The sequence below is a fragment of the Beta vulgaris genome, chromosome 9, assembly GCF_026745355.1.
Source record: "Beta vulgaris subsp. vulgaris cultivar EL10 chromosome 9, EL10.2, whole genome shotgun sequence".
In the NCBI taxonomy this organism is placed as follows: Eukaryota; Viridiplantae; Streptophyta; class Magnoliopsida; order Caryophyllales; family Amaranthaceae; genus Beta; species Beta vulgaris.
In genome coordinates, this window is record NC_079210.1 from 43,735,030 (window position 1) to 43,756,980 (window position 21,951).

General features: G+C 36.3%; 1 protein-coding gene across 1 annotated transcript; it reads right to left on the reverse strand.

Moving 5' to 3' along the window:
* Window positions 1-18,383: 18,383 nt before the first annotated feature.
* On the reverse strand, window positions 18,384-20,439 carry LOC104903925 (ubiquitin-conjugating enzyme E2 28). The gene is made up of 4 exons (XM_010692067.4): window positions 20,235-20,439; window positions 19,859-19,986; window positions 19,593-19,697; window positions 18,384-18,805 (listed from the first exon to the last, which is right to left on the reverse strand). The coding sequence occupies exons 1-4, from the start codon at window positions 20,302-20,304 to the stop codon at window positions 18,662-18,664; spliced, it is 447 nt and encodes a 148-aa protein (XP_010690369.1). The 5' UTR covers window positions 20,305-20,439; the 3' UTR covers window positions 18,384-18,661.
* Window positions 20,440-21,951: the final 1,512 nt, after the last annotated feature.

Below are 21,951 nucleotides of genomic sequence, written 5' to 3' on the forward strand. Positions count from 1 at the left end.
TTTATTGTGGGTTGTGGCCTTGTAGTTATTCGGAACGGGCTTGGGCCGATATATAGAGTATAGACAACGTAACATCTATTTGGTCGATGGTCAATTAATAATTTGTGCGAAAATTTAAGGTGTTTTTGGTATAATTATTAAAAGACAATAATATATCACATTCAAATGTAAAGGGCTAACCCCAACTATGAATAGCATGTATTAAATGAACTAGTAATATAGCATTTAGAAAGTACTAATGGAGGCCTCACATGTTTTAATATGTGGTTGCAAATAGCACGCATGTGATGTTCCATCCACGTGCATTGCACTCTTTATTAGGGATGTTCATGGGTGGTTAATTGATAGGCAGGCGTGTCACGCACCTAACAAAAATAAATAACCTAACTAACCTTCTAACTATATACTGTAGTAGGGTAAGTTAGGGCCGATCCTACAGAGAGAAAGTTATTCTATGATTAGCCCTTAAATAATAGTAAAACTAAAGGAGATTAATATCAAGAATAATGATGGAATAAACTATACTTATCAATATCAAAATAAATTAAAAGACTCTAGAGTTAAATATCCTCACTAGCATGAATTAATACAATAATACTTCCTATCGCAAACTACTTAATTAAATATTCACAAGGAGAAGTACACACTATAAAATACCATAAACCTCTCTTGAGTATCTATGGCTTCCTTAATATGCACTCAAGCCTACTCCCGTGGAATCATATGCAAAATTAAAGACATTAAACGCGACACTCTAACTTCCTAACAGTCCATTCTACCTAGTCCCATGGAGAACTTCATGTCCTTAATTGAAATATTTGAATCCGTCAAAACTCAACTCCCATTGTGATGAAGGAATGGAATTTAATTATAATAATACTAGTTATTCATAATCTAGTATCGGATTATGCACAATCAATTAAGCAAGAACAATTAAGCAATTAATTTGGAGATTTAAAGGTATAATCACGAATTAATTCACACTAGGGTTCAACTTAAATGTAGATTATAAAACTATGAAAGTATAATCAAAATAAATAAAAAATAGAGAAGAATAATAAAACATACAAAAACAAGGAGAAGAGAAGAAGAAAAAAGATATACTTGAATTAATGGAAAAAATCTAGTCTTGAATAAGAATGGATCCACAAGTTTCTCTCTCTAAAACCCTAATTATAAACTAATAATGATGATATAATTTCTAGACTACTGAAAATAAGGTTTAAAAGCCTATTTATAAGCTAAGATTAATATAAATCGCCATAAGTTAGGTCACGCAGAAGATACAATATTACAACAAGTTTCTCGAGCATGCAACTTCTCGCACGGGGGTGCAAGGTCGTGCACGGTCGAGGGAAATCTCGCTCGGTCGTGCGAGCAAGACATAAACTTTAGTGGATTTTTATTGCAAGTTATACGGCCGAGCATAAATCCGCACGGGTGTGCGGACGGGGCAGTGGCTTCAGCTCGACTTTGAACAACTATAACTTCTGATACAGAGCTTTGTTTTGCATATGTAATATATAGTTGGAAAGCTCTTGAAGTCAAGATTTAACCCAGTTAAAATTACTTCATAACCATTCTTTTGTCAAAAGTTATGGGTAAAATGATGCAGAGGTGTCATATCTCGCACAAGTACAAAAAGTCGTGTGTATCTTATTCACTTTAAATCCGTTTTGGGCACATGATATATCGTGTTGAAGGTCATCTGCGTGTCTTAATAATCATGTCCTCAATTAGGAGTCCAAAGTACACGAGACTACATCAAAAGACCAAACAATATCATAGCTTATGAAAAGGGACCTAAATATACAATAATGCAATGTAAATGATCTAATACTACAATAAAATGCACCCTAATATGCAAATAAATGATGTTAGAATATACAGTTATCATTAACCGTCCCTAAACTATATTTCAATTTCAGTAACCGAAAGTTTCATCTTTTGCGAACCGTAACCTTACTGATCACTTTTTGGTTTCAGTGTATGCACGCGGGAAGTGTGAACAAGAAGCTCCTGTCAATCACATCTGTCATTGTAATATTATTTGTTTAGATACTTCATTGAAAATTCAATATCTAACAAAATTCAGTGGATTACGTTCAAGGACGGAGGTGACTCTGAGTACGTGCGACATAGGCAACCACACATGGCCACCAAAAATTTAGGGCTCTATATAGTATTTTTTATATTAATAGATATCTATTAACTCACTGTATACAATGTTTTTCATTGTTGGTGTAGGACTCATATATCACATATGCACCGTCTTTATTGGAGAATTATCACTTATGATTATTAAATACGATTTTAGCATACTTAAATAATTACTAATTTAAGTAATCAAGCAATAATTTTAATACTCCTTGACTGAAAGATTGATGTCACTCCTCAAATATTTCAAAAAATTATTTTTTACAATTTTTAATCCTTGAATGAGATTAGACACTTTTTTTAATACTAATAACAAACTAAGTCATACGTTGAATGTAAGTCATATTGGATTTGATAAACAAGCCCAACTTACATAAAGCACCATGTAAAACCCTTACTGTAAGGGTAATGTAAAACCATGAGTTTATTAACTATTAAAATATATAGTATAAGATCAGATTGTAACACATGGCTATTAAGTAAGTCAACCAATACAAAACATAAACTTTTGTCTAGAGGTAAGGAAATTAAAGTCAATGAAACCAACATTAAAAAAACTTATTCAAAGGGCGCCTATGATTTTACATCAATAATGTTAATGTGTGAATATGTGTTTATTTTATAATCCAAAATTTAAAATTTGGCACATATTTGTACTTTTAATATATTAAGAAACGAACTAATATTATCTTCATTGTATATGACCTGTTTGGTAACTGAACTGATACTAAATACATGAATATTTATATATTTTATACTATTAAATAAACAATAAAACATATTTGTACTTTTAATCTATTAATAAAGGGTTCAATATATTCTTTGTTGCACGGTATCTCCTTGACAAATGAACCACCCCTGGTCAAATAAATGAAAAGTAGTAATTTATGAGTTCATTTATCATACACTCGGGTATACCATGCACCCCCTTGACAATTGAATCTCCCCTGGTCAAAGAAATGAAAAGTGGTAATATGTGAGTTCATTTATCATACACTCGTGTGTACCATGCAAGTGCATGGTACACTCAAGAATAGGGATGGTAATGGGTCGGACTTGGACCGGATTATACATTATTCAACTCCGCACCTAGAAGAAGTCGGATTTTAAATCTGACTCCGTCTCTGACATCAGACTCCAGAAATCCTACTCTGGCCCAACTTAAAATTCTAACATCCGACTTCGATCCGATTCGACTTTTTTCACCCCGTTTTTTAATAGAAAATTTTTCTATAACACAAGTAATTTAATTAATACTATTTTTTTAATAATCATATGGAGATCTTATGTAGTGCAAATAATTCAAATATTACTTTATTTTTTACCATTATTTCTTCAATTGGGAAATCTTATATAATACAATTGCATCAAAGTTGAAGTCAAATTATACATACATAATACATTAATATAAATAAATAAAGGATTAATTGCCCTAAAGTCGGAGTCGGATTCAGATGTCGAATTTTTAATATGAGATTCGACTCCGACCCTCCTCTGACTCTGAGTCAGATTTTTTAGACGGAGTCGGATGCGGATTATTTTTTTGTTAGAGTCGACTTAGATTTTTTCTTTCAGATCGGAGCGGACTAGGGTCAGATTCGGACTGGATTGTCGTCCCTACCCAAGACTTTGCTCATATGCTCCTTTGAAACTCTCATTTTTTTTTAGTACATATTGCTCAATTTAGATGATTTCAAATAAGCAAACAAATAGTATTGGGTGAACCATGATCATGATACACGCAGGTGTATGATAATTCTTTTGGTAATTTAATTATAGAAGATTAACATGTATGAGGACATTTATGGTTTTTTATGCCAATCTCTCAGTAAATAAATTACTCCCTCTCCAAGTATGAATTACATAATTTTTATTTTTGGTATAAACGAGCGATTAAATACAATGATGTCGACGAGATTCAATCTCAGGTCTTGGCTACCACCACCTACTCCCACAAGATTTTACCAACTAAGTTAAATAACATCATTTTTCCTAAAAAAAAGTTAAATGACATCCACAAGTATGAATCACTTTATACACAAAATTAACTCTTTTGATCTAAAAAATGAGAAAACCTAATTACTAATTAATTTTTAATCAATGTAGTTACTTCAATGAGCATGCAATAATCTTTTGAGTTTTCACCATATTCAAACAACTTCTAACCAAATCAATTTTGTAGAATTCATCTCCTGATTCAATTAATTTTGCTAATTATAACTCCTAATTTAATCAATTCGACATTTATCTCGTGTAGTTCTGGTTTAAGCATACAAATTAGAAGTGGCGTAAGTTTAAGGGTGACAATTATAAAGCCAAATCATATTTCATTATAGGAAATCATCAACCTTTCAGGATCCATACCATATTTATCTCTGCAAACAGATCTTGAATATTAATTCCATTTGTGATATTGGGATTGCTTTTTCAATTAGCATCCTCAACATTTCAATTTAGAAGTTTGTCTTGTAAGAGACCGTCTACTTTTAAATTAAAATTAGGCAATAGGAGCCCAATATTAAAAGAGAACTAAGGGCCTGTTCTCCCCAGCTTATTTTCAGTTCAGTTCAGCTCTAATCAATTCAGCTCAGTCCAGTTCAGTTCAGCTCAGCTCCAATCAGTTCAGTTGAGCGCAACTCAGTTCAGTTCTGTTCAGTTCAGTTATGTTCAGCTCCATTCTTTTATAACCATTTTGTTAAATATTATTATTATGTTGGTATAATTTATTTTACTAATTACTCTTATTATTATTATTATTGTTATTATCATTATCATTTATTTATTTTTGTATCATTACTAAGTATTATTATTATTATTATTATTATTGTTGTTGTTGTTGTTGTTGTTGTTGTTGTTGTTGTTGTTGTTGTTGTTGTTTCTATATATTATTTTGTTTATTATAGCTTTACTCATTATTATTAGGAGGAACATGGTTTAGGTCAAAGCACAAATAAACCCACGTTTTTTAGCCCATAAACCAATCAAATCGCGTCAAGACGGTTTATGATGTAATTTTCGCGGTCCAACTCAATCATTATATTTATTACTAAATATTATTATATTGTTAAATCTAATTATTAAAATAGTAATATTAATTTACTTCTTAGATATTATTGTTATTATATATCATCATCAAGTATTAATATATTAATACAGATAATATAAAATAATTATTATTAATCATCATTATTATCATTAATTATTATTATTAATTTATGATTATTAATATTATTTATTTATAACTATCATTTAAAAATATCCAAAATACTATTATTATTATTCATCATTATTACTTAACATTATCATTATTATTTAATATTCATATTATTATTATTTAAAATATTATTTATATATTTATTACATTCAATTTAATTCAATTCAGCTCAGTTCAGTTCAGCTCCAATCAGTTCAGTTCAGTTCAGCTCCAATCAGTTCAGTTCAGTTCAACTCCAATAAGTTCAGTTCAGTTCAGTTGTATTATGCCGAAGAGAACAGGCCCTAACTCAATAGTGACTAGGTTAATTTCTTTTGGTAGTGACTAGTTTAATTCATTTAGTGACTAGTCTATTTTTATATTAAAATTAGACTGTCTCTTTTAATAATTTTTGTCAATTTAGAGTTAGATATATACATGGCCAAACTTATAAACACATAAAAAATCGAAAAACGAAGATTTGGCATTGACAAATATGTAATCGGGCCTGCACATACAGGCCTACACCAGTGGAGAGATTAACCACACACAAGCCCAAATGAGGTTCTATCCTAAAATCAATTGGCAATATGAGGAGTAGCTCATTAAGCTTAGTGTTAGTCCCCCTCTCTCCTTTTTTTCAATTTGGGACAAGTTGACATGTGTGAACACCTTAACCGACATAAATAATAAACAAGAAAAAAGTGTACAACCTCACTAAGGTAAGATATCAAAACCCTGAATAAGGTATACATGTCGAAATCAAAAACCATAATCAAAAGGGATAATTAATTCTAATAATACAATTTTTCACCGATTGATTTTTAATAAGTCAACCTTTCAATTATACTTGAATAATACGAGTTTTTGGTTGTATTTCCTTTTAATGGGTTGTAACGTATCGATAATCAATTTGTTTGATAAGCCACATTTTCCAACTCGTCCAATTTCCGCTTCTCCTCCATGCCACTACTTTTATGGTAAAGAGTTAATATTTTAGACGGTTTTAAATTATTTTAAATCACTAGAAGTAAATAGGGTATATAAGTTGCATTATTCATCAATAATTGAAAAGTTGAGTTATTAAAAATTAATAGGAAATACATTGTATTATTAAAAATTAATAGGTAAAATATTGTATTATTAGAATCAATTATTTCTAATCAACATGGAGTTTGTAAATAGTTACAAACACATAGTATGTAGATCAAAAAGAAATGAAGGTAGTATTAGATTTCATGAGAAACATAGGGAAAAATTTAACACAAATAAATCTAAACCATGAGCCATATTCAGTCTCTATACAAAACTTTCCTTATAAAGACTATAACTTATACTTTTTTCATTTTGAAATAAATGAAACACTTATCTTAAAAAATCTTCACCTAAAAGATCAACGATTTATATATTTCAAAACAAAGGAACTAAATAAGCCATGAAATATAAATTTGGAAATACATGCACTCGTAAAGTTGATACTAATATTTATTAAAAAAAAATGAGGCATAGTAGAGTTGGGACTCTTTGTGTCATTTTCTTCTTCTAATATATTATTCAGACAATACTTTCAAAATGAAATTTTCAACTTATTCGAAGAGCTTCATAAATATACTTTTCTTTAAGTACAACGGAATCTATAATATAGCTTAATGGTAAGTGGTCAATTAGAATCAAGAAGAAAAGTAGTTAGGTCAACTAGGCCAGTTTGGATTCTTCCAGGTTGAATATCAGAGGACTATATATGAAATTATGAATATATCCAAAATGGAGTATGATGGTGGAGATTAAGGTTTTTTTGTGTGTTTGCACCCAGGTTCATCCTTCGGGCTACATTCGGATCGAGGCCAAGTTCGGGGTGGTTAGATTCCATTCCTCTCCCAAGGGTGTTGCGGGGATTCGAACATAGGTCCGTCTTATCAAAGCCAATCCTCATCACCACTGGGCCAACACTTACTTGATTGATTGTTGATTGTTGAACCACGTTGTGTGGAATACTTGAATTATCAGAATTATTAGAATATTAGCTTAGCATATTCTTTGATGTACATAAATTAAGGATATTGTCATCCTTAATTATCTCGTATTAGTTAGGAAAGTTGTGGATTGCTTCCTAGTTTGTAGCCTAACATTGTATATCTTGTGAATATTGTGAAATGAGAAGTTAAGGAAAACTTTCATGGTATCAGAGCCAGCGTGACAAAAAGGTCACGGATTCGAATCTCATCCACCCCCTTTCTCAGTGGAATATTTAGCGCCAGGTATGAGGGAGACCTGTGCTGCATCCACACTTCAAGCCCAAAGAGCTCTTGCCTGAGGGGGCGTGATAGAGTATAAATCTATTCTTGGGGCCTCAACCATCAGCTTAAGCTTTTGATTGAGTTGGTCCTTTGACATGGTATCAGATTCTTCTTCCTAGGGACCGGTTTTCTTTCTTCCGATCTCCCCTATTCTTCCGCTGTACTCTCGGCCCACCACCGGCGCCGCCTTCCTTCACGGCAGCCTCTTTGCCTCCGCACCATGGCTGACGGCAAGACTCCATTTCATCCTGCTCTTGTGGTTTCCAACATCCGGAATCACATTTCTATCACCCTTGCTATGGAGAATGTTCAGTATTCTACGTCGGCCGAATTATTTAAAATTCATGCTCGCTCCCACAAAGTCATCCACCACATTATTCCGCCGGAAAAAGGGAAAGAGCAGGTTCCCTCCACGGATGCCGAAAAGGAGTTATGGTCTACTCTTGTTGCTACGGTCCTCCAATGGATCTATGCGACCATTTCCACTGATCTTTTACACACCATTATTGAGCCCGATTCCACGGCTATGGCTGCGTGGAATCGCTTACGTGATATTTTTCAAGATAATAAGAATTCTCGTGCCGTCACTCTTGAACAAGAATTCTCTAATACGCATATGGAGGATTTTCCTAATGCCTCTGCGTATTGCCAACATCTTAAAACTTTATCGGATCAACTCAAGAATGTGGGTGCCCCGGTTTCAATAACCGGCTTGTTCTTCAAATGGTTTCCGGTCTCACGGATGCCTACAATCAAGTTGCTACTCTTATTCGTCAAAGTGACCCTCTTCCTCCATTTTATCAAGCCCGTTCGATGCTTACACTAGAGGAGGCGGGTCTTGCAAAAAAAGTCTCTACCGGCGCTGCCTTGATGGCTCGTGAAACTGATGATGTGGCGCCGGACACCACCTCTAACCGCTCACCCTCTCAAAGTGGGCGTTCGAATGGCCGCAATCGTGGCTCAAACCCTGGCAGAAACCGCAATTCCGGCGGCGGTGGTGGCCGGACAGGTGGTCGTGGTGGCCGGACCTCCGGCAGTGGTGGTGGTGGCCGCAGTCAGGCCGGTGGTGACGCGCGTGCTGGGCAGAGGTACTCACTGCCTCCTCCGTGGCCTTGGGGCTGGGGTCCAGGTACTTGGGCTTTACCTCCCTCTCCATATCCCACTTAATCTTGGCCCAGACCTTTGTCTCATCCGGTTGGGCCTGGGGTATTGGGCTCCAGACCAGTCCCTCCTCAACATCAAGCTCATGTTGCTGCAGCAGTCCCTCAAACTCAGGATTACAGCCCAACTGACATTGATTCCGCTATGTACACACTTGGGCTCACTCCTCCTGACCCAAACTGGTATATGGACACCGGGGCCACCTCTCACATGACTTCTCATCAAGGTACTCTCTCTCCCTATTTTAATTTGAGCAATTCTCGTAGTATAATTGTTGGTAATGGTAATACTATTCCTGTTCATGGTTATGGAGACACTCATGTACCTTCCCCACATGCCTCATTAGCTCTCAAAAAATGTTCTTCATGCTCCCCAACTTGTTAAAAATTTAGTTTCTGTTCGTAAATTTACCACTGATAATTCTATGTCTGTGGAATTTGATCCTTTTGGGTTTTCTGTGAAGGATTTACAAACGGGGAGCCGGATAATGAGATGTGAGAGCCAAGGAGCTTTATATCCTCTTTCTACCACCATTGCTTCACCTTCTTCCGCTTTTGCCGCCTTGGCTTCCACCACTTGGCATGAGCGCTTGGGCCATCCGGGAGCTCCTATCTTAGCTACTCTTAGGAAAAATAAAATGATTGATTGTAATCAAACTTTTAGCTCACATGATTGTTTTTCATGTCCTCTTGGAAAACTTGTTAAGTTACCATTTGTTGCTTCTACTTCATGCACTGTTATGCCTTTTGATATTATCCATGTTGATCTTTGGACTTCTCCTATTTTGAGTTCCTTGGGTCATCGCTATTATCTTGTCTTGTTGGATGATTTTACAAATTTTGTGTGGACTTTTCCATTAGCTAAGAAATCTCAAGTATATTTAACTTTTATCTCTTTTCAATCCTTTATCCGCACTCAATTTGAACGTGACATTAAAACTCTTCAATGTGATAATGGGTGGGAATTTGATAATGAGCCTCTAAGGGATTTTTGTAAGAAACATGGATTAATTTTTCGTTTTTCTTGTCCTTACACTTCTTCCCAAAATGAAAAAGCCGAACGAAAAATACGCACTATTAATAACATTGTTCGTACTCTCCTTGCTCATGCCTCTATCCCCCCCTCCTTTTGGCATCATGCATTACAAATAGCAACTTATCTTCTTAACATTCTTCCCACCAAGGGTCTTTCCTATCACACTCCTCACAAAATTCTCTATCAACGGGATCCTTCTTATTCTCATCTCCGGGTTTTTGGGTGTTTGTGCTATCCCTTATTTCCCTCTACCACCATCAACAAGCTTCAAGCTCGTTCTACTCCATGTGTTTTCTTGGGATATCCTTCTAATCATCGTGGTTACAAATGTTATGACATGTCTTCTCACAAAATTATTGTATGTCGTCATGTTATTTTTGATGAGTCCAAGTTCCCATTTTCCACGCTACATACTCCCTCTTCCCACACATATGATTTTTTGCAAGATGGTGTGCATCCAGCCATTCTTCACCATCTGGACGCCTCTCCTCCTTCTGAGCCTCTAAGCCCACAAATTCAGCCCAGCCCTCCTACAGACACGCGGCCCTCTCCACCCGCGTGTCTCTCTCCTGCTCGGTCTCCAGCAGACCCGGTCCAACCCCCTCCTTCTATGGACACGCGTGCTGGGCCTTCTTCCCCTTTCGGCCCAGCCGAGTCTTCTGTGGACTCCCAGCTCTCCATTCCTTTGGCAGAGCCTATTTCTTCACCCATACATTCCCAGGCCGCGCCCAACTCCATTATTCTTCCCACTTCATCTTCTCAGGCCCCTTCCAGCTCTATTTCCCGCCCGGTTACTCGTAGTCAACATGGGATTCTTAAGCCTAAACGCCATTTTAACCTCCACACACAAGCTTCTAACTCCCCTCTACCTCGTAACCCTGTGAGTGCTCTCCGAGATCTGAACTGAAAACTTGCCATGACTGATGAATATAATGCTCTAATTAAAAATGGGACTTGGGAGTTGGTACCCCGCCCCCCTGATTTGAATGTTATTCGTTCTATGTGGATTTTTTTACTCATAAAGAACATGCTGATGGTACTTTTGAGAGGCATAAGGCCCGTCTTGTAGGTGATGGACAGACTCAGCAGGTTGGCATTGATTGTGGTGAAACTTTTAGCCCGGTTGATAAACCGGCAACTATTCGGACTGTTTTGAGCTTGGCTTTATCCAAATCTTGGTCTATTCACCAGCTTGATGTGAAGAATGCCTTCTTACATGGGGATCTCAAAGAGACAGTTTATATGCATCAACCTATGGGTTTTCGGGATCCTGATCGCCCTAATCATGTGTGTCTTTTGAAGAAATCCCTCTATGGTCTCAAGCAGGCTCCCCGGGCCTGGTATATGCGCTTTGCTGACTATGTCTCTTCTCTTGGCTTCACTCATAGTAAGTCTGATCATTCTCTGTTTATTTATCGGCGTGGCTCCGATATGGCTTACCTGTTGCTTTATGTTGATGACATCATTCTTACTACCTCATCTGATGCTCTGCGCAAGTCTATCATTGCCAGCCTTAGCTCTGAATTTGCTATGAAAGATCTGGGGCCTTTGAGTTATTTTCTGGGTATTGCTGTGACTCGACATGCAGGTGGTCTGTTCTTGTCTCAGCGTAAGTACGCTCTTGAGATTATTGAGCGTGCTGGCATGTCTTCTTGTAAGCCTTCACCTACACATGTGGATACGAAGCCCAAGCTGAGTGCTCATGCGAGCACCCCTTATGAGGATCCCTCACATTATCGGAGCCTTGCAGGGAGTATCTTACCTTTACTAGGCCTGACATTTCTTATGCTGTTCAACAGGTCTGTTTATTTATGCATGATCCCCGTGATGAACATATGCAGGCTCTTAAGCGTATTGTGCGCTATATTCAGGGTACTATTGATCATGGCTTACACTTGTACCCTTCTTCCATCTCCACTCTTGTTTCTTATACAGATGTAGATTGGGGTGGTTGTCCTGATACTCGTCGATCTACTTCTGGCTATTGTGTCTTTCTTGGTGACAATTTGGTCTCTTGGTCTGCCAAACGCCAGGCCACCTTGTCCCGTTCGAGTGCCGAAGCAGAATATCGGGGTGTGGCTAATGTTGTGTCTGAATCCTGCTGGTTACGAAATCTACTTCTTGAGCTACATTGTCCTATACCGAAGGCTACACTTGTTTATTGTGACAATGTCAGTGCTATTTATTTGTCTGGTAATCCGGTTAACCATCAGCGTACCAAACATATTGAACTTGATATTCATTTTGTTCGTGAAAAGGTAGCCCGTGGCCAGGTACGGGTATTACATGTTCCTTCTCGACATCAACTTGCTGATATCTTCACTAAGGGTCTCCCTTTGGTTCTGTTTGAAGATTTTCGAGACAGTCTCAGTGTTCGCCTTCCTCCCACTTCGACTGAGGGGGTGTATTAGAATATTAGCTTAGCATATTCTTTGATGTACATAAATTAAGGATATTGTCATCCTTAATTATCTCGTATTAGTTAGGAAAGTTGTGGATTGCTTCCTAATTTGTAGCCTAACATTGTATATCTTGTGAATATTGTGAAATGAAAAGTTAAGGAAAACTTTCAAGAATGTCTATATGCTTGAAGCAGTTATGTAGGACTAAGTAGCATAACTAATAATAAGCTCTAAGAAGGGAATATATCATAGGAGTAGTGGACTTTTGACTCCGAGTAACATTTAACAAACATGGGTACATCTGAGTATGATTTTCATTCTTTCCTGATTAGTATGCTTTTAGTATTAGATAAACTATGAGTCAAGAGTCATGATCATGGATGATGACGCTGTTAGAATATTGGTGATTATATTAGAGAAACGTGAAGAGCTGCTCATCTGTTTGAGGAGCCATCCACGACAAGTTCCACAACTAGATTGTGAAAATTATTTTATATTGACATCACTAGTACATATCTAAGAAATATAGCACGTCAATCTTCCGACTTTTATATTTGCTAATGCACGAATTTTATAATTAATTTCTTTAATTATCTGTTAATAAAAATTATGAAATTTATATTTTAGAAATATGATTACCAAGATTAAATAAAATTTACATTGTATATAATTATGCGGATTATGTTAATTGTCTTTGACAGTTAATTTTATAGGATTTCGCTTCTCTATGGTTTCTTTTAAAAAGTGAATGTCGGTGTCTCATTACAACATATTTCCATGATAGAATATAAAATTAATATTGAGACTTCAATCATCAGCTGAAACTTCTGGAGAATATATTACTTTTTTTCTTCATACCAGCATTGAGACATCGATCTTCATATCTTATCATCGAAATTACATGACGTGGGCATTTTATGCACTAGTATAGATTGATGAGGACATGGTATGTGTTTATATTTTTCTGTTTGAGCACAACCAATCAACAAAGAGAAGTTCATTATTTGGGCGGCGAACAATGACGATCTACATACAGTATTTAAGTTCTTAATTAGATTAGAACTTTTAAACGAAGTGAAAGCTATAGCACCGTTTTAGCGACGCAAATCGTAGCGCTGGTAGATCAGTGTGAGGCAATCGTTATCCAACTATCCAAGAATCTTAACTAACAACAATATGTAAACTAAAGCTATGTCTTAACAATAATTGCAAATTATGGCAATTTTAGTGAGAGACCTCCCAAACACGCAATCAAAATTCTAACAACTGATTTAGAAGATAAATTCAAAGTCAGGGTTTTAAAAAGAGTAAACCTCAATCAAGTAAGCTAAGGGATTATGATTGTATAAGGTTATTAACGTATTATGTATCATAATCGGTAAAAAAGAAAATACTTTCTCCGTTTCATTTTAATGCAACAAATAAATATTATTTGTGAGATATAAAATATTCATTTGTTGCATTTAAAACGAAATGGAGGAAATATTAATAGTCAAAAAATCAATATGTAGAGCAAAATAAAGAAATATATATGAAGGTTAGGAAATTTGATGTGATTTCATGCATTTCATTGAACGATAGAAGAAATATAAACTTCTTAACAAGACTCGTGCTTGAAGATTACGGACTTCTACTGTTCTACAACGAACTAGAGTAAAAAAAAAACCCTCTTATTTGGACCCATGTCATAGACCAATTCGTTTTCTACGAAATTACTAAAATCCCTCTATTTTTAGGGTCATCAACCCTCCACCAGCTGAAGAGAGTTGACCTAAATACCCTACTATAAATAGTGATTGTCTCATCAGTCAAAAGATATTCAATTCTCAATTAAAAAGTTAGAGCATCTCTCTCTACAATCACTGCTTTCTTTCTCTACCTAAACTACTAACTTGAGCGTCATAGGGGTGTTCTCGGAAAAAACCTCGTGATAGGTCAAAGATAACCGGCTTTGTAAAGGGCAGATGGATGCCCGAGAAATCCTCAATAGGAAGGAAGCTTCAAGGGTGTCCCCATCAAGACACAAGCGTGAAACTGGTCATCCCCACTCCGCTCGGTGAAAGCGAGAGAGATTCCCTCCTCACTCGCCTAGGCGTTGGGACGATTAGAGGGACTCGACTTCCTCTCAACCGCAGGTGGTCAATACGGGCGTCCTGAACTTCGTGACTCCCTTCAGCAAAGAAATCATGGACTCCCTAAACCCAAGTAAAATAAAAGTGCCTCTAATGGAGCAAATATATATGCGGGTTCAATGAACCAGCTTACCACATGGCCTCATACAAAGTACAAATGAGCGTGCAAATAGGTTGCTAGACAGCATGCATGATGTCTTCACTTCCCAACCACACTTAAAGAGCTAGCGCTTAGCTAGTTCTTCGAGGTATATCCGGAATCATCACAAACTTCTCAGTGTTAGAGGCACTCTTCCTTCAACACTTCATTGCAAGTAGGAGGCACAAGAAGACTAGCATCCATTTGATGTCGATCAGGCAAGAGAATAATGAGAGTCTAAGTGACTATATCGAGAGGTTCAATGAAAATTCACTAAGGGTTCCCGGACGATTTTGTATTCACCACACTCATGTCCGGGCTCTTCCCGGCAAGTTTCGTTGGTTCATGTACCCCTCCTGAACACCCCCCCCCCCTGTATAGAAAAAAGGACAAAAAAGTAATGGATCCCACTCTTCAAATGGGCTTTCATGAACAAAATTCTAATTAGGCCACACTATTGGGAAGAAATTTGATGAGCATAAAATTGATGGGCCTCGTCAGCATGAAGAAAGTAATATTGTCTCAGTGATTGAGTTAAATAGCCCCGAGATGATGAGTTAAAGCCTCCCTCGTACAAACGAGAAGTGTCCTAGCTTAGAAAAATAAACTAAGTACCGCTACTTCATGTCTTCTCGGATATAGGGGCTCATTATCCCCTCCGAAGGGTGAACAAAGACCTCCCTCGGACAATGAGGAGCATCGTATACTTAGAAAAGAGCTAAGTATCACAACCTCATGCCTTCTCGGATACGGAGGATCATTAGCCCCTTCAAAGGGTGACCCTCGGACAACGAGGAGCATCTCATGTTTAGAGAAACAAACTAAGTATCATGACTTAGAACCTCCCTTGTATGACAAGGAGCGTCCCATACTTAGAGAAATAAACTAAGTATCATGACTTAGGATCTTTCTCAAACGATGAGGAGCGTCCCATACTTAGCAAAATAAACTAAGTATCACTACCCCATGCCTTCTCAGATACAGTGGCTCATTAGAATCCAGTCCGAATCCGACCCTAGTCTGCTCCGATACCGAGGAAAAAATTTATAATAATGTATTATGTATGTATAATTAGACTTTGAGCTAATTGTATTATATATGATTTTTCCATTGAAGAAATAATGGTTAAAAATAAAGTAATATTTAAATTATTTGTACTATATAAGATTTTCATATGATTATGAAAAAATAGTATTAATTAAATTATTTGTATTATAGAAGATTTTTCTATAAAAAAAATGGGAATAAGAAAAAAGTCGGATCAGAGTCGAATTTACATAGTCGGATGTCGGAGTCAGATTTAAAATCCGACTTCTTGTAGGGTCATAGCCAGATTATGCATAAACCGGTCTAAGTCCGACCCATTGTCATCCCTAGTCCCTTAGAAGGGTGACCCAAGATCTTACTCGAACAAGCGAAGCGTCCTATACTTAGAAAAATAAACTAAGTATCAACACCTCATGCCTTCTCGGATATAGAGGCTCATAGTCTCTCCGGAGGGTGACCGAGGGCCTCCCTCTGGCAATGAGGAGCGTCCCATACTTAGAAAAAATAAACTAAGTATCACCAGGGCTTCTCTCGGACATCGAGGAGCGTCCCATACTTAGAAAAAATAAACTAAGTATCACCAGGGCTTCTCTCGGACATCGAGGAGCGTCCCATACTTAAAAATATAAACTAAGTATCATACTTAGGACCTCCATCAGACAAACTAAGTATTGCTAGCTCATGCCTTCTCGTATACAATGGCTCATTAGCCCCTCCGAAAGATGACCTCCCTCGGACAACAAGGAGCATCCTATACTTAGTAAAATAAACTAAGTATCACTACCTTTTCCCTTCTCGGATACAGGGACTCATTAGTCCCTCCGAAGGGTGATCTAGCTAGGGTCTCCCTCGGACAACGCGGAGCGTCCTATACTTAAAAAAAAACAAAATTTAAGTATCAGCACCCCTCATCCCTTCTCAGATACAGAGGCTTATTAGTCCCTCCGAAGGATGACTCGGTTCCTCCCTCGAACAATGAAAAGCGTCATATACTTAGAAAAATAAACTAAGTATCACTAGGGCCTCCCTCGGACAACAAGGAGCACCCCATACTTAGAAAAATAAAACTATCATACTAATTAGGACCTCCATCGTAGAACGAGGAGCATCTCATGCTTGTAATAATAAACTAAGTATTATGTCGTAGGACTGCTTCAGCCAAAAAGAAGCGTCCCCAAGTTCCTCGTGCATGCGGCGCAAGAGAGTACGTCACGAGCAAACAAGTTGCGCAAAGTGTGTCAACTGTGGGACGAAGCCATTTACTTATATCGCCTCGACCCTTGCACTTTAGAGCTGCAATAGAGGAAAACGATCGCTTCAACTACGCCTGCATCACGCGCGAAAACATGCACTGAGGCGCTGAGCGCATGACGACGCGTCGTCCGCACCATAATGCATCAAGAGCAACATATATCTCGGCCTCGGACTGTGTCTGACACACGAAGGTTTACCGACAACAGGATCCATCAAAGCTCTCGTACCCTATCAACAACCAGTTATCATCCCATTCATCATTAATCAAAGTTTCTCAGCAGAAACACCTCTCATTCATGTACAATGGATCTTTACATCTTTTGAACTCTCATTTGCTAAACGGCGCCCTAGATTTTTCCATTAACGCCCTAAATACGTATAATATACGTATTTTTTCATTTTCAGATTTTCTTCCTTCTACCTTCAGTTTTCTCCCCTCTTCTCCCACATCACCATTGGGCACCGGTTGAACACCACCACCGTCGCCGCACCACCGTCGCTGCCGCACCAGTACACCCGCCGCACCACACCGTCGTAATCCCACCCTCCTCTTCTCTGTTTCTTCATTGACATATCTGAATTTTTTTTAAAAAAAAAACAGGGGAGCGTCCACCATGGACGCCCCACCACTGGGTGGAGGCGTCCATGGCAGGTGCTCCACCACATGGTGAGGCGCCTGCCATGGACGCCTCCCTTTAATCTGAATTTTTTTTTAAAAAAAAGGGGAGGCGTCCACCATGGACGCCCCACCACTGGTGGAAGCGTCCATGGCAGGCGCCTCACCATGTGGTGGGGCGCCTGCCATGGACGCCTCCACCAGTGGTGGAGCGTCCATGGTGGACGCTCCCCTGTTTTTTTTTTTTTTTTTTTGAATAAGATGGCGGACGCTCCCCTGTTTGAATAAGATGTAGCATAAATTAAAAACTTTTTAAGAGATGAGAGAATCTGTTATTTTGTGAAAGAAAAATGAATAATGTGTGATTTTTTTTTTTTTGCCGGGTATAATGTGTGAAATTGGAGAAGAAGAAGATGGTGGTGGTGTGGTGGCGGTTGTGGTTGAGAGGAGAGAGAAATTGGTGGCGGTTGTGGTGGAGAGGAGAGAGAAAGTGAGTGAGTGAAGGGGAGGAGAGAGAAAAAATACAAGTATATAAATACGGTATAAAAATACTGTATTTAGGGTGTTACTAAGAAATACTAAGGCGTTGTTTAGCAAAACCCTTTGAACTGTATGTTAACTTACATCATCTCTCCATTTCACTCAAATAGTTGTGCTAATATTCGACATTACGAAATCGGAAAATGAACACATTATTCCATATCAAAGACACGAAAAGTCAAATAGCCAACATTTGGACATGTAAAATTGATAAATGTTCAGTAAAATTAAAATCACACCTTTAACCAATAGTTTCAAAGTTTTAATCTGCAAATATAAGTTGGGATTCAATAAAAATCAGCTAAAGTCAACATGGATTATATTTGCCTCTAACATAACTTCCTGATGAGTTAAAATAAAATAGCTGAACACTAGGACACTCCAATCAATACCAAAAAAAACACAAGGTATTTCTAAAAACAACAAAATGCTAATGCAATACTATATCAAAATGATGTGTTTTTACACTTTTTATACCCCAGAAAATGAATAAATTTATTTTTAGCCTTTGGCTGATAAATGGTCTATGAGTTGCCTCCAATTATGTACTCCATATGAGTTACAGATTATAATGAGCTCTTAATTTCAGTTAACAAATTCCAGGATACTTTTTAACCCTTGACATTATGCTTCAAGTTTTTATTCCCAGAAACTCAACGATGAGAATAATGTCAATGCTAAAGAAGGCTCAGACCATGGAGTACTTCTGAGTCCAGTTACGAGCCATGGATTCGTATGCGGTTCGATCCGTCTTGTACAAGTGAGCATACTCTGGAACCAGTGGATCATCCGGGTTCGGATCCGTCAGCAGGGAACATATTGACAGCAGAACCTACAAGACATGAACCACATCACATGAGATATTGTTATGGTTATTTATGAGAAAATAAAACTTGGTAATTTGTTGTTTAATTGAATTTAGCATATTGGCTAAGTTGAGCAGAGATCTAGCTCTTAAAACAGAACAACTGATATAACTTCACTCCTAGGAGTGGTTACGAAAATGGCTACAAGTACACAATCAGGATTCGTATTTGGCTAAAAATTTGGACTTATCTAAACTTAATTGAAGTTATTTGAACCTATCGCTACTAGTCTTTATTAGACATTATTTGAACTTATTAGACCGTATCTTTTGAGTGTGACAAAGCTTATTTTTGCTGAAATGAACTTATTAGACCTTATTAGACTTTTACTAAACTTATTTTTTCTTGCAAGGACTGAAAATAAGTTGAACAGAATAGGGCCTCAATATTATGATTCGAGTTCATAATAAGCAAAATTCCAAAGCAAATTGGGTTTGGCTTGTGAGTTGGTTGTGCTGATTAATAAGTCTAATAAACTAATGTTATAACTCTAATCCAATCGTGTGGTTGAGATTCATTCTCATTTCTCATGTAATAAGCATTTTCATGTGATATTACCCCTATAGGAGTAATATATATACATTAATATTCATGATACTTTGTAAACATTATTTAAGTTCACAAAACATATTCGTGATTGCAAATGCATTTATCATGGAAGTTTAATTTTACTACAAGTGAGAATAAATGTTAAGGCGTTCGTTGATTTCATGCATATGTAATATTGTCAGAATACGAAGTAGGGATTATCACCTTGGATATGGTGAGTGCAGGGCTCCATTGCTCCTTTAGTATGTCAAGGCAAATGCTCCCATTACTATTAATATTTGGGTGGAATACCTTGGTCTTAAAGGCTACCTGCATGTACATATTAATTTTAAAAATTCTAAGCATGATACCAATCTTCAAATCAATAACTATTGTAGATCAGAAAATGAGCCTTAATTTTAAAAAATAAGCATCTGTTATCTGAAAAGTAATCAATCAAAAGAAATATGGAATGACATAAAAAAGATCACCTTAGGAGGTTTAAAGGGATAATCGGGCGGAAAATGGATGTTCACAAGGAAAACACCACCTGAATAGGGACTATCATTTGGACCATATATTGTTGCTTGCCAATGGAACATATCTTGTGCTACCGGACCTATTTATATCACCATTCAACCAGTAGAACAAGCAAATAGTCATCCAATCAAAATTCTAATATTTGACAAGAAACGGTGAAATGTGACCACTCTTCTAGTTGTAGTAAATGTATTCAGAGATCATTAATTTATTTTTGTAACCATTTCATACCTACTGAGCCTAGAAATAATTGAATTTGAAATTTTTCAAAAATTAGAATGAATATGGATTAATTCAAATAATTATGCACATCTCAATTATTATTACCTGCACTGCAAGAACTAGGTGGATCCCTCTCAAGTTCCTTGAGTTCCTTTATAATTCTTCTAGATGCCATCCTCAAGTTTGTGATACACAACAGTTAAATATTATCTTCTAAAGCAATAATAATTGCTCAATACAATAGGTAGCTGAAATAAACTACAATGTAAATATTTCAAGGAGAGATATGTAAGAGATTTATATGGGAATTGTAATAGTGGAAAGAAATGTGGCAATGCTTCTGTATACACTACTGAGAGTGGGAATAGAACAAATTCCAGAAAAAGAAAGTAACAAGGAAAGAATCCAATAGGCAATATAGCAGGGCTTCCATAATGATCTTGGTCCAGCCCATATATTCTATATAGGCCCTGTTCTTTTAAATTTATTTTGACCGAATTGAAATTAAATTTATTATTATTAAATTTAATTTAATTAAAATTAAATTAACTGAGAATAAATCCAAAAGAACATGGTCAAAGTCATCCTATCATTCCGCCAAGGCACCAATAACTTGGACTAGTGGCAATTTATTGCATTTAGATATATATTAGATGCTACATGAGAGAGTTTAATTTACAATATGCTTCCGAAGCACATATCATTCAAGTAAAACTATATACAAAGTTCAAGATAAAAGAACGCACGTTCATACATAAACATATAATGGACAATATTAATAAATAAATAAAAATACTTTTTCCGTTTTAATACAAGCAATATTTGTATAGTAACCACTATTCATCTATCAATCTTATCTCATAATTTTTTACATATGTATAAGAAGAAATATAGTCAATTGTGGTCTTATTCGATTCATCTAAATGCATACTTTCATATATCAACTTTTTATAATTATAATTTATAGTCCCTCCGTTTCAAAATTTAAGGCACACACGATGTTCGAAGTCGGACTTTGACCGTTAATTGCTCTCAATATGTTGATAGAAAATTTTAAAAAATAATGTTATTATAGTATTTTCGTTTCAAGATGAATCCAGTGGTATAATTGTTATTATTTTTGTTTATCACATTATAAGAGATATTTTTTGTCAAAGTAAATTTTTGTAAAGCGTGAATGTCTTATATTTTGAAACGGAGTGAGTACATAATTAAAGATATTAAGGAACAAAGTAATAAATTAAATATCGTGTAAGTAGAAATGTTGAAACAATTGAACATTTAGTATCAAGGTTAGCCTGGTTGATTGGAGGTTCAATTCTTGTGCCTTGCAAAATGAGATTCTCCTCTTCCCCCTCCCAAGGCGAAATATATTCATCTTTCCTTTAACAAAAAAAATATATTCCCTCTATTTCAAAATATAAGGCATTCACGCTTTACGAAAATTTGTTTTGACCACAAATATATCTCAAATATGATAAATAAAAATTATACCGTTGGATTCGTCTTGAAAAATACTATAATATCATTATTTTTTAAAAAAAAAATTAGCAACATAAATTGAGAGTAATTAACTGTCAAAGTTCAACCTTGAACATCATACGTACCTTATATTTTGAAACGGAGGGAATAGTAGAATAGTTGAGTATATTATATATACATAAAACCGGGTATATAGCATATCAATTTGTCATGTTTTTGGAGTATAATAGATTATTTAATGTCCAATCGCTTATATTCAATAGATATCAAAACATATCTTCGAAAATAGAAATGATTATCCCATGGTACGACATAATTCCATATCTCCATGTGATAATGA

Coding starts and splice junctions, on each gene's coding strand:
- LOC104903925 (XM_010692067.4), bottom strand. CDS start 20,304: ATGGCATCTAGAAGAATTATAAAGGAACTCAAGGAACTTGAGAGGGAT. Junction 19,987..20,234: donor ACCTAGTTCTTGCAGTGCAG/GTAATAATAATT, acceptor TGATATAAATAG/GTCCGGTAGCACAAGATATG. Junction 18,806..19,592: donor CTGCACTCACCATATCCAAG/GTGATAATCCCT, acceptor CATGTCTTGTAG/GTTCTGCTGTCAATATGTTC.